This window comes from Rhinolophus ferrumequinum, chromosome 5 (assembly GCF_004115265.2).
Source record: "Rhinolophus ferrumequinum isolate MPI-CBG mRhiFer1 chromosome 5, mRhiFer1_v1.p, whole genome shotgun sequence".
In the NCBI taxonomy this organism is placed as follows: Eukaryota; Metazoa; Chordata; class Mammalia; order Chiroptera; family Rhinolophidae; genus Rhinolophus; species Rhinolophus ferrumequinum.
Genome location: NC_046288.1, coordinates 14,512,931 through 14,526,916, shown reverse-complemented (window position 1 = coordinate 14,526,916; position 13,986 = coordinate 14,512,931). Strand labels below are relative to the sequence as shown.

The following is a 13,986-nucleotide window of genomic DNA, read 5'->3' as shown; positions in this document are numbered from 1 at the left end:
CGCGGGGCCGGCGCCATTTTGGTGGCCGGGCACGGAGGTGATCCCATACTGAAGAGAGCGAGGCGGCCGGGGTGGCAGTGGCAGTGTTCGTGTGCTCGGGTGTGAATCGCCGAAGGAGGAGGCAGTGGAGGAAGAGGTGGCGGCGGTGGCGGTGGTCGTAGCGGTGGCGGAGGAGGCGGGTACGAATCAGCTGCGGGCGGAGACATGGCCAACATCGCGGTGCAGCGAATCAAGCGGGAGTTCAAGGAGGTGCTGAAGAGCGAGGAGGTCAGAAATGAACTCCGGGACATCCCCCATCTCAGCCCAGGGCGGGAGGGCCCTGCCAGCGGCGGCTCCCAATATCCCCGGTAACCCCCGGGTGGCCCTCCTTGCGGCCGCCCTTCTGCCTGTGGGGAAGCAGCAGTCTCCCCCCTCCTTCCGCCGCCTTCCCCTCCCCTCCCAGGGCCCTGGGATGGACGGTCTCGCTGGCGGGTCGTGTGGAGAGGAACATGGTTTGGGGGGGGGGACAGATGGAGAAGGGGGCACTTGGTGGTGTGAGCTCTAGAGAGACCCCGGGGCAGTGGCAACAGCTGGAAGTGTGGCTGTAGGGTGGTGGGGAGCGAGCAGGCCGAGCCTGAGAAAACCCGGGAAGTGGGTTGGGGGAAGGGGAAAGGTGGTAACTGGATCCGGAGAGCCGCGCTGCTCAAAGGCCCACACTTTTAAGGGTATTCTTGGTTATAGCCTGTCTGGCCTCCACTGTCCTTTCCTTAAAGGAAGTCCCTAGTTATCGATGAAAGGAGAAGGATGTTTAGAGTTACTCCCTCTTGGTTGGGTGTTGGGAGAGAAGAGGAGACATAATGGGATACTATCGTATTTGAGTGGGGGATAAGGGAATTTTCACCTCAGATAGGAAATTAATTCCAATCTAGACCATTATCTCATTTTCATTTACCTCCGATTCCTAGGCCTCTTTTGTGTTGACACCTAAAGCTTTTGACTGGGTAAAGGCAAGTTGTTTTTTGTATGAAAGGCATTTAAATATTTTTAGCTAGGAAAAAATAATGGGAGTGTATGAGAAGCTTATTTCAAAATATTACAAGTTACAGAAGTTACAGATCAGAAAGCCTCTCCTAAGACAATGCCTTTGTGAGTGTGTTGTGCCATGAAACTTCATTATGATGTGCCTCATAGTTAATTCTTACTTTTAAAAAACAGCCGTATTAAACACATGGGATTTTGCCACATTAATACATTGTTATAGTTCCTTATCAAGTGAGTAGGTATATCATAATATATCTGAAATGATTTTTAAAAAATTTTTGTCTCAATCTGCTCTTGAGTTCTGCAGAATTTAGATGCTCTAGTGTTAGCCACATTTATTTATATAAGATATTTTAAATGTTCTAGGAATTTGACTCAAAACCATGCAAGTGTCAGTAAAATTTTTCATACCCAAATCAACAAGAATACCAGGTTGTTTTTCCTCTTTAGATTTAACAAACAAAAATTAATAAGCAATACTGAAATGATTATTTTCAAGATGTCACATGCCATTATTAAACGTATCATTGCTATTTGTATTTTTCTCTTACGTTGGTACTTTGATAATCTCAATGATTTACTCTTTAAGTGTGTGATGAGTAATTGACATAAATCTGGTAGCACTTGAGCTTTTTTTTTTTTTTTTGCTACGGAGTCTATACTGATTATGTATTTTTCCAGTTAGAGAAAGTAATTCTTTAAAATTATTAAAAAATGACAAATACTAGATTTATTGAGTGTAGTATATAAGTAATGATCGGTTTTGCAGAGCAAAACCTCTGTGTTTGTTCATATGCCAAAATTCTGAATGGAAGGATGACTTTGTATTTTGTATTGCAGAAATAGTGTCATAAATGTACTGATACACAGTGAAACAATGATTTTATTTTTTATTTAATAAGAAGACATATTCCAGGATAGTTGACATATATGTTCCTAATGAAAGATTGCAGCTAATATTGTTACCAACAGCCTAAAACATTCCTTTTATAATAAGGTTGTACAATCCCGAAACTTAATATAAAACTTCTAATGCTTTATTTTCTAATACTTAAAAGTGGTAAGTTGCTGCTCTTGTGATTTATATGGTCTCTGCTTGTATGCAGTGACTTTTCACTGTGATATTCTTAATACTTAAATTGAACCTTAAAAGAAATCTTGTATTGCTATAGTAATGCATATATTGTTAAAATAATACTGCTGTTTATATGTAAGGGATAGTGAGGCCTTGCTTCAAGTGTCTTAGTGTTTCAGAGGAAGAAAACAGGAAATGCAAACACAAACTTTTTTTTAAAGAATCGTACCTTTATAAATCTGGAAGGAATCTTCTTCTGGAAAGTATGTTTCAAAGTACATTTAAGAAAGGGTCAGATAATTTAATTTTGCAATATAACCAATAAATAGCTTTATTGGCTCCAATATTTTATTTCACCTGTGTTTTAGTAGGGCCAGTTCTGTAAGTGAATTATTTTCAACTCATTGAGGGATTTATAGTACAGTCCATGTGTTTCCTTTTTAAGTATATAAATGCACTATCTTGAGTGGTTGATCTAGTAAGCAAGTTTTTCGTGTCACCTGTGTAAATTTCCAGTTTACCAAAGTTTATTTCTTATGCTTGTGTTTACTAAGAATACTGGTTGATTTAAGGATGGGGGGCGGCTTTTAAGTGCCTTTGTAACGATTGCTAATGTTTGCTGAATTCTGGCCATAAAAAGTTATAATTGGCCATTCTTGAAGTGTGTTGTTAATTAAAACATAGCCTCTAAGATAAAGCAAATGTGAAAGGCCAGGTGTAGAATAGTGTGAAGGCCACCATTTTTATCAGAAGGGGAAAATATACAGATTCATATATATATATATATATATAGTGTGATATATATAGATGTAGTTTTGTGTGTGTGAGATGTATATATATATCTATATATATATATTTGAAAAGGTTAATCACAGGTTGGTAATTGGATGTCTGGGACAACATGCACCAAAAGATCCCCTTTGAATTTTGAAACATTCGAACATGTTACTTAGTCAAAACAAATAAAATAATAAATAAAGGCACCGTCTAGGACATTTTTCCTTGAATCTGTCTGGAAATTTATCCTTAATCTGTCATATTTTTCTGAGTGAGAATTTCAAGTAATGTTTCAAAATTGATAGGAATGGAAAATTTATTTAAAGTACATTGTAATTTTATGAGTCGAATTACATAAGTGAATTGTTGATTGTGAGGATATAACAAAACTATAATCTGTATTCATAGGTTACTTACTATTGCTGTTAACTACCATTGTAGAGTGGCTCTCAGTATGATTTTTTAAATACATTTTTGCTAATTCTCAAGAACAGGTCTTTGAATTAGATTTCCTATTTCTTAAAAGAAAATATTCAGAAAAGTTAAATTATTTGTCTGCAAACATAAAGCTTTGGGATTTGGATCTAGATCTGCTTGTGTTTATATTGTACCACACTGTCTTGACTTGCCAAGGACAGGCCTGCTTTTAATTATTTAAAAATAATTGATTTTGGTTTGTATTACTTGTTAAAGGATTTAAACACAACATAATTTAATTGTTAATGTAAACATTAATAGAAGTTTTGCCTGTAATTAATGTAAAGATTTACTTGCATTTCAGTATGCAAAATATTTTAAAATTTGAAGCTCAGTGAAGTAAAACACCCTTAAATCAATGCACTTACTCTTTCTTGCAGTTTTTGTGCTATTTGGTACCTGTAGTTTTTTTTCATATTGTAGCTGTGCTTCCCTAACATTTTATAGGATTCTTACAGAGACTATTTAAGTCTGTGGCATTAACAAATTGGTTTCATGAATAAGATTTGTGTAAGTTTTCCTTATGCATTTAAATGGATTTTTGTATCATTGTTTAATATATAACATATTTGATCTAACTTCATTAGATTTTAGATACATAGTAGCATAGCCAACCCTCCCTCCCACCTCCTTACCCTCTCTTTCTGCCAGTTGTTATCAATTAAAAATGTCTTCAGATGTTGCCAAATGTTGAGAACACTGCTGTAGACAAAACTCTTTAGAAGAACATTTAAGACGATTAACTACGTAAATGTGTAGTTTAATTTATCTAAAAGATGGACAATAAAGGTACAAAAAATTATATAGCATGGCTATTACTAGCTTTGAATGTTCTGTTTCTGTTTTTTTTTTAAAGAAACAAACTTTAAGTTTGTTTCTCCTTTATAAATTAATGATTATCTTTTTTTTTAAACTTCATCCTTTTTGATTTAAAGAAAAAGGTTTGAAATCGCTGTTAAAAACCAATGTAAGCAGTATTAGAACAAGTTTTTTAGTAGAAAAGTGGTTGGTTGTTACAGGGACATAAGTTACAGTTCTACATAACTTATTTAAATAGTGTGCCTTTTGGGGTTCTGGGTATGAGTTGAGCAAGAAAAGTTTATAGATTAAAAAAAAATCAAAATCTGTTGCAGTAATACTGTTTGGGGTGCATTTCTTGTTTTACTTTACTATTATAAAGACTTTGATCTGTGTCCATCTTTGATCTGTGTCCATCTTTGATCTGTGGCACAGATTTACCGTGTTTCCCCGAAAATAATACCTAACCTGACCATCAGCTCTAATGCGTCTTTTGGAGCAAAAATTAATATAAGATCGGGTCTTATTTTAATATAAGGCCAGGTCTTATATAATATAATATAATATAATATATAATAAATACCAGGTCATATTAATTTTTGCTCCAAAAGACGTGTTAGAGCTGATGGTCCGGCTAGATCTTATTTTCGGGGAAACACGATAGATGCATCTGCTGTCCCCTGTCACCTCTCCATAAAGATTATATCTTCTTATTTCCCAGTAAATGTTATCAACAGTTACTGAGCATATTGACCAGAACCCCAAAGACTTACCTGGTTGGAGATAGATGAAAATGTTAGCTGCAGAGAGTAAATACTACAGGAGTTGTGAGGGTAGGTGTATGAAGAGAGGTTCTTGAGGTAGGTCCCAAAGGAAAGTTAGGACTGACCTCAAATTTCAGAAGACTGTCCCAAAGGAATTACAGTAATACTGTAATAAGTAAATGATCTCTTCTGTATGCATCTGAATTGGAACTAGGAAGCAGAGATTATTGACAAAATAAGGAACACATTTACATACTTAGAACAGAAAGATTGCCTAGCTCTAGTATACACAAACATAGTTGTGGAAGTTAGAGCATCTTTGTTAAGTTTCTTCATTGTTGTCTTTGGAAAGAAACACAGTTTTCATATCAAAGTAAAATGTGCATGTAATAAAGTGTGATTAGCACTGAAATGAATAAACAGAGTATTACCATCACCATAGGAGGCCCCACCCCCACCCCTTTCCACTTTCCTGACTTCTAATAGCATAGATTAGCTTTGAATGTTTGAGTAAAAGAATAGACATGAATGTATACTACATGATTGTTTTAATTTTGAGGGTTTTCAAAAGATGCCTGTGTTCAAAAAATATATTAATATCTAGCGGTCATATCTAAAATTGTTTCTAAGAAATGTGTCTTAGAAATGTGTTAAGATTTACTGACTGTTAAGAGTTGAAAGAGACCTTAGATCTAGGCCAGACTCATCTATGAGTGTAAGATCAGGAAACTGAGGCCTGAAGAGATTGATTGGTGCTCAGTGACATAGATCTAGTTAATGGTGAACCCAGTCCACTCCAGCCATTATATCTGATGGTTTTATGGGACTATCCTTTTCATAAATAATACGATAAAAGCTGAATGCTAATAAAACTTTTAAGTACAACAATAAATGACAGTTTGGTATTGAATATTGTATTTAAGTGTATTTTGCTTTTCTTTCTTGGTGTGAGAACTTAAATTTGCCAGGAGGCAGAGATATGTAGCTCCTTAAGCATAATAAAGTAAATTTAGCTTAGTGAGTAAGAGTGCAGACTTTGGAATTAGATTTGCTTTGAGTCCTGGCTTTGCTTCTTAATGCATGCAGCACTGACTCTGTATCTCAGTTTTCTTATCTGTGAAAATGTGGGAAGATTAAAAGTCTTTACAGTGCTTAGAGCAATGCCTGGGACACATTAAACATTCAGTAAATGGATGGCTGTTAAGATACCAGAATTAACTGTGCTTTCATTTTTTGCTTATTGTTCTTTGATCATAAAGGTTTCCTTCAGTGGTTTAGTGATAGGTATACTTAAATTTGACTAAGAAAAGGCTTGACATATGGAGCTTTAGTGCTTCTGATAGCGTTTCTTTGTCATTGTGTGCAAACAACCTATGGGGCTAGTGGCTGAGGAGAATACAAAAGAATATACGTGGACCTTATGTTAGCTATTATTAAAAAAAGGTGCATTGAGCATTATTATAAATGTTTTCTTGAGCACATAAGTTTTTCTATGAAGTAGAATTGTAGTACATATCTGAGTGTATTTTCATCTTTTGCAGGACTAGCTAGCAGTACATAAGAGTTTTAATGACCTAAGACTTAGATTTTTGTCAGTCAGATAGATATAAAATAGTAACTTATTTTAATTTTCATTCCCTAGTCAGTAGACATATTAAGTATATTTTTGTATTTATTAGCCTTTAGGCTTTCTTGTGTGAATTTAGCGTTAGCATCCCTTACCCATTTTTTAAAAATTGTATGGTTTATATTTTTCTTGATTTGCGGAATTCTTTATGGATATAATTTTGACTGCTTCCATTATGTGGCTTGACTTTTAACTTTATCTTGTGTTACGTTCTTTTTGAAATTGTGGTAAAATACACGTAACAAAATTTTCCATCTTGTATATTTTTAAGTGTATAATTTCTTTGGCATTAAGTACATTCACATTGTCGTGCAACCATTACCACTATCCATCTCCAGAACTCTTTTCATCTTGTAAAACCAACTCTGTACCCATAAAACACCTAACTCCCTACTTCTACGAAGCCCAGCCCCTAGCCATCACCATTCTAATTTCTGTCTGTATGAATTTGACTATTCTATTATACATTGTCCTTTTATGACTGGCTATTTTAACTAACTTTGTTATACCTTTTGTCTTACCAAAGTTTAATTTTAAAGTAGTCAGATTTTTCTGTCTTTTCCTTATGTTGTGCCTTTTGTATTTTGTTTAAGAAATTTTTTCCTGCTTTGATTATAATAGAGATATTCTCCTATATTTGGTTCTCAAAAGTTAATTCATTCCTTAACTTCTATACTCAGGCTTCTGTCTCTACCATATCATATTGAAACGATTTCTTCAGGCATTACCAATAGCTTCCAAATTGTTAAATGCATAGTAACTTCTTAGCAATCCATTTTTTACACCTTTCTTCAGCATTTACATTCCCATCTCCCGAGCTTTCCTCTTTGTTCTGATACTGCTTTTCCAGTTTTCCTTCAGTCTGTTACTACCCTTTATATTGCTGGTTTCATCCCCTCATCTCCATTTGTATCCTGACTCTCTCCTGCATTCCTTTGTTAATCACCCTAAGTCAGGTTTTCGTATTTCAGGTGGACTAGTTATATTACAGTAGTTTACTTAGTGACACTTATTTCTCTGCCTTTAATCATCTATGCCCACATCTATCTATTCAGCCCTCCTGGTGACATGTCACTAGATTTAATTTGTTAAATACGATCTTGTCATTTTCCTCTAGGTTCTCTACTGCGTATTGCATATTCAAAACCTTTATACTCTTCTAGTCCACCTTTCCAGACCTGTTTCCTGTAAGTCTCAATGCTGTTGCATGCCTACACCCTAACTATCCCTCAAACCTTTAGTTGTACTAAATTGCTTGCTATTTAGTTGTTCTGTCTGCCTGGGATAAGCCCTCACCTCCTTTCTTTGTCTTTTGAAACTTAGTTATCCTAAAATGCCACTTCTGATAAGCCTCACTTGAACCCACAGTTTACCTCTGTTCTCCAGTATTACTTTGTCAGGATTTTATTAAAGCAGGTATTATATTATTGATAATTGTATGTATGTCTTTCTGCTCCTGGTAGATCATTGAGCTCCTTGAGGATTCTCATCTTTATCTCCAGCATTTTGCATGGTGTCTGGGATGTAATAGACTTGGTAACATTTAAAGTACTCCAAAAAAATCTGTGATGGCTATCTAATTTTTTTGGAGCTGCTGCCGAAAGTGCTCTTTGCATACGTTTAGGGCAGGCCTATAAAACTTCATTATTTTCAGCCTTTGTGTGATTATGGATATTTTTCTAGTAATTACAAATGCAGGGTGAGTATATATAGCCTTTTGTCTCAAGTGACCATGGGTGCTTTACTTTTAGGGTTTTTCGTTTGTTTTAGGTGACCTGTCCTGTTTGGGATTGGCATACGCAATTGTGGGTTGTCTGATACTGTTGTTTTCAGCAGTGATAATAAAACATTTTGTGCTTCATTTTTCTTATATTATTTTGTGGTAGTTCATTAAAAAATATATACTGTAGTTTATGCATCTGTTTATTGTATATTTGGTTATTTCCAGTGTCTTGCTGGTGCACATTTGCAAGACTTTTGGGTGTGTATCTGAGAGTGGTATTACTAGGTCATTGGGTATTTGAATGAGATTTTACGTGGTTGTATGTGTCAGACATTTTTTGTATCTGTGGGCTTGGTCATACTTTGATTATTTTCTTAGGTGTTTACTTAGGTGCTTTATCTCCATCTACCCATAGGAACTGTGTGAGTCATTGAGGGCCGGGACCAAGTATCACTGATTTTTGGTTCTTCATTGCTTGACACATTGCCTGGTAAGCCAGAGGCACTTGTTTTCCTGAATTAGTTTAAGGATTTTTTTTTTTTTTTTTTTTTGAAGCTCCAGGGAGTTCATCCCCAACCACTATGAAAGTAATACCTTTTATCCTGCCTCTGGGACTAGTAAGAGTTGATTGTGTTGGTAAAGGTGGCCTCCAGGTGAAGTTGGGTTTCTGTTCTAAATTTAAGTGTTGATAATATAGTCATGTCCTGAATTGGGGTGATATAATGTCCAAGCCAAAAACTGGGAATGAGATCTTGGTGAGGGATTCTTTTTTTTTTTTTTTTTTTTGCCTTATTTTGTAGTCTTCCTGTTTGAAGATCTCAAGGGGCATCTATTTAGTATTATATATGACAACATCTGTACCTATGGTTTAACTTTTTAGTTTAATTCCACATTTTGCTTCATTTCTTTAACAAATACTTATTGAATGCCAGCTGTGTTATTAGTAAGATAGACATGGTCCATGCTGTAGTGGAATAAATTATGGTCCAGTAAGGCAATCAGATGTTGAACAGCTAATTATATGTGTGTGTGTTGAGTTTGTGTAAGGAAAACTGGGGGGTGGGATAACCTAACCTCAGGGAATAGGTTTCTAGGGAATAACCCTTAAACTTATACTTGGGAGGGTAAATTGTAATTAACTTTGTTATACGTTAGGATGATCAACTCTAATAGGCATATAGCAAGCTAATATTATTATACAGTCAAGAATGTAGAGCCATTTCATTGCTTCTGCCCTTTAAATAGCCAATTTCTGTGAATATGAAAGTAACAAGTGTTTGTTTATTGAAGTTTGGAAAACGCAGGGAAAAGTAAAAATTACCTATAATCCCCCCCCCACGGATAATTCTTTTCTTTAAAATATTTTTGTTTTGTCTATGAAATATTTCAAATATGCAGAGATACTCTTAACTTTGGTATTTCCTTCCATTGTTTTTTCTATGTATGTCATATATACACATATTTAGAAGTTGTCTTTTTTTAAGAGCTTTGAGTATAATTTTCATGTGACTTTAAACCCAAATCTATAATTTTTGATGTTTTTTAGTCATTTGAAGCAGTCTTTTCCTACTAGACTCCAGGCTTCTCAAGGCTAGGCATCAAGGCGCATGCATCCATGTATGTTAGTACCAAGAGCTCATTTATGTTTGAGGGCCCGCTTTACGCTGTGTCGCCAGCACCATGCTATGTGCTGGGGACATAGTGAGGAGTGGGGTAAAGGGAGAGACAAACAAGTGATAAATGCAACGGCAAGAAATATAATAATATTGTACAGATGAAATTAATTAGCTGTCTTTGACTGAGTGTTCAAGAAAGGCCTTTCCTAGGATTTTAGACTTAGATTGAGATCAGAATTATAAAGCCATGTGTCTCGGGAAGATCTTTCCAGATCAGAGGAAACAGTTAATGTAAAGGTCTTGAAGCAGGAATGCATTTGCTATGAGGTTATTGTTGCTGGAGTATTATGGGTAAAGGAGGAGAATGGTGCAAAATAAAGTTGAAGATGCAGTTGGGAGTCAGATCACATAAGATTTTCTAAGTCCAAAGTAAGAAATTTAGATTTTTAGTGACTGGAAGCCATTTGAGGATTTAAAGCAAAGGACGAAATTTGTGTGTTTAAAAGACTATGTTGGCTGCTGTGTGGAGAATGAAGAGACTGAAGGTATGAGGAAAAGGGATTTAAGAGTTGAGTTTGGCTGGACGTAACAAAAGAAACAGTAGTCATGGTTCAAATGAATAACTGTCTGGGGGGAACTATTCCCGAGTTGCTTTGTTAGGGGCCTTACGGTGTTAATACACTACTTCTAAATTTCAATTTACCATTCTTTGGAGTTTGACCCTTGTCCTTAAACTCTCAAAATGGCTGTCAGCGATCCAGACAATATGTCAGAAAGGGAAAGGCATGAGGCACATGCCAGCTGAGTTCCTTCCATTTAAAGAGCTTTCTGAGAAGCCCCATTAAGTGACCTCTGTTTTTATTTTTTTAATCCAGGATTGTGTCATAACCTCTAAGAGAAGCTAGGAAATGTTTTGTAGCTGAGCACATTGCTCCCCAATTTAAAATCGTGGTTTCATTAGCAAGGAAGAGGAGAAAGGAAATTGGTTAGGCAACTTTTCGTGTATGTGTTGGGGGAAGGGCAGGAATGAACTTAGATCATTTGGGTAGCCTTTCTAGGTAGCCTAGGCAAGAGATGATTGTAGTTGGGGTTAAGGTTGAATAGGGGGCTGAAGAGAAGTAGAAATATTTGGGAGATGTTTTAAAGGTTGAGTCACCAGAACTTGCTGATGGTGCAGCGGGAAAATGTAGAACCGGGAAAAGCATGTAGATTTTGTTGTTAGCAACTAGATAGATGGTGGTGCTAATTTCTGAGATGGAAAAGAGCGGGAGGAGCACATTGGAGTTGTCAGGGAAGAATAAGAGTTTTGCTTTATTCTTGTAAGGTGGAGAAGTAACAAGCAGTTGAAGAGGTATATGAGTCTGGAGTTCAGACCTGGAGAGAGATTTGGGCATCATAGGTATATATAGGTCTCTTTAAAGCTTAGACTGGGTGACTTAACTCTACGAGAATTTGGTTTGAAAAGGAAGATGGTCTAGGACAAAGTCCTGGTAATTGTCTTGGGGTCCTAGCACATTTCAAGTTGAACCAAGGAGAACCAATAAAGGATAAGGAGAGTGAGCTATTACTGATGTATTAGCAAAACCAGGAGAGAGGGGTGTCAGTGAAGCTGAGAAGACAGAGTGGTCATCTTTGTCTCGCTGCTGCAGGCGAAATGACTTGAATTTGCAGCATGGTGATCATTGGTGGTCTTTCATTGGAATGGTGAAGATGGATGTTATTGGAGTGGGTTAAGAGGAAGTGAGATGAGGAGCTGGCAACTCTGGTCGATTTTTGAAAGGAGTTTTGCTTTGATAGGGGAGCAGAGAAGAGAGGAGGAGCTGGAGAACATGGCTTCAGAGAGCTTTTAAAAATTTTTTTCTGTTGTATATTAGTGTATGTTTGTGTGTTGATGGGAGAAATTGATTATGCTTGAGAGAGGAGTAATTGAAGGTGCAAAGTCCTTGAGAAGAACAGAGGGTTGGTATTCCTAGCATAAGTGGAAGGGTGATTCTTTAATAGGAACAGAAACATCCAGGGCCAAGTGAAGTTTCCATTGATATTTGTGTATATTCTTCACTTGAACATGAGACCAATTAATGGTGGTTGTGTGTGTGTTTTATTTTTATTTTTTCCAGCAATGCTGCTTGGGGCAGACACATTTTTTTAAAACTGTGGAATGAGTTTGACTAGCTTTGGGGCTTTGCCACATGAGTACCACAAAGGAAGGAAAACATCAAGGTTGTCGAGAGTGTTTGCAAGGGAGTGACTATAATAAGTGCCTATGGAATCAAAACTGGTTAAGGAGGGACAAGAGGACATTACGTTCACTGACTGATAATGAGGGAGAGTAGCGATGTTTCAGTGAAGCTAGCAGATAGGTGGGTTTGGAATACTCAAGTCAGCTTAATATAAGGATGTTGGTAATGGAGAGTCTTGACATGGATTTCGGAGAAGGTGCAGTTTTTGTTGATGACGAAAACAAGGGTATGACTGTAGGGAAGAGAGCTTCCACTCTGTTAATATTTATCAGGAACACAGTCCTCATTTCTTGCTCTTCTATGAGAATTGAGAAGAAATGTACAAAGCTGACAAACTTAAGTGAAAATCTCCACTCAACCACAGACAGCTGTTGATACTAGCATCTTTTTTTCTTTTTACCAAATCAGGATCTTAGTATGTATACTGTTTTGTATCCTTTTTTTTTTCTTAATGTACTCTTATGACCAAAGTGCTTTTCATTCAGAAAGGTTGTTGTAAATTACTGTAGCACTGGCACTGCATGAGGCAGCCCATTTCATTATATTCTCACAATTAATGCAATCTTTTTCTCCTTATAGTCAAAGAGAAAAATCAAATGTCAGTCTTTTTAGTGAGACTAACCTGTATTTGTTCAGAACTTTCCTAGATACATTTGAGGGATCAAAAGTCTATTGGTCTTATAAAATGTGTTTGCAATCCTATCTATTTCATTGTTTTGAAACAGTATGGATTATTCTTTGTAAATTTGGATATATATATTTGAGAACTAGGTGGCTTTTAGAGAGTGATTGTTAAAAGGCATTTAAAGCTTTTTTTCCAGTTTTTGTCCTTAGGTTCTGTTCATATTCAAAATGATCAGTTTGGTGTTTTTTTTTAAAAAATCCTTATTTAATATAATACTTATTACTTAGGATGTTATTGATGTAGTAAATACAGGGTACAGTTTACCTCATTTTTACATTCCTTCTTCCTTTTGTTATTTTACTTAATCTCTATTTTATCAATTGAGTCCATGAATTTTCAGTTTTACTTTCAGTGAGTCACTGGTTCCATTGTTTTTCTTTCTTTTTGTTTTAGTTTTTTAGTTTTATATTTTGCTGTCGGTTCTTTCTACCCTTTTTAATTCCTTCTTAAATTTTCTTAGGCGATATAGAAATTTAAAATAAAAAAAATTGTTTTAAATTACTTAAGGATACAGGGTTTGGTGTCAAATTTTTCCAAATACAGAAATATAGAATAAAAGTTTTTGATACCCATCCACTCTTTCCTTCCTTCAGTCCTAATTTTCTCTTCCAGGGGGAACCTTTAAAAACGTTTTCTGTGTATTTACATATTTAGAAAATATGGAAGCTTTCAGTTTAAGAACTTTAATAAATACAACTAAGAGTATAGCCACACTAAAAGTACTTTAGCTCTGTGCGATGATAGTTACTGTAAAGGAAAACCTATACTGTATCACAAGACTTGTGAACAAAGACATCTAAGAACAGCTTTTTGACACCGAACTACATAGTTTGTAAGTGGAAGAGTTTTATACTCATTTAGATTTTGACAGGAGAATGTCATTAAGTTTGATTAATAAAAATTAAAAATATATATCAGTTTTTATTTTTTATCTTGTAATACTTAATTACGATGTTTCTGAACAAATTACTTGAGTATTTTTAAATGGCTGTGTACTGACTTCCCCTTTTCCTTAATTACCCTGTGATAAGGACGTGGTGAATGCGTTGCCAGTTTTATATACTAATTTGTGTTTCCCTAGGAGATGCTCAGTTGTTTTGTGAAAATGTGTATGTTTGATGGACTATGTTTTTAAATTCTGTTAGTGTACCTGCAAGCTTTTTTGTTATATTAGTTAATAAATA

The 13,986-nt window shown here is 35.8% G+C and overlaps 1 protein-coding gene across 2 annotated transcripts in view; it reads left to right on the top strand.

Annotated features, from left to right (window-relative positions):
• The window catches only part of UBE2K (ubiquitin conjugating enzyme E2 K), a 52,447-nt gene continuing 38,461 nt past the window's right edge, over window positions 1–13,986 (top strand). Inside the window, exon 1 of one of the 2 annotated variants that reach the window (XM_033105654.1) lies at window positions 1–267. In XM_033105654.1, the coding sequence (XP_032961545.1) occupies window positions 205–267 (63 nt within the window). In that variant the 5' untranslated portion in view covers window positions 1–204. The remainder of the gene's footprint in view (window positions 268–13,986) is intronic. The other variant, XM_033105655.1, reaches the window with a different exon arrangement.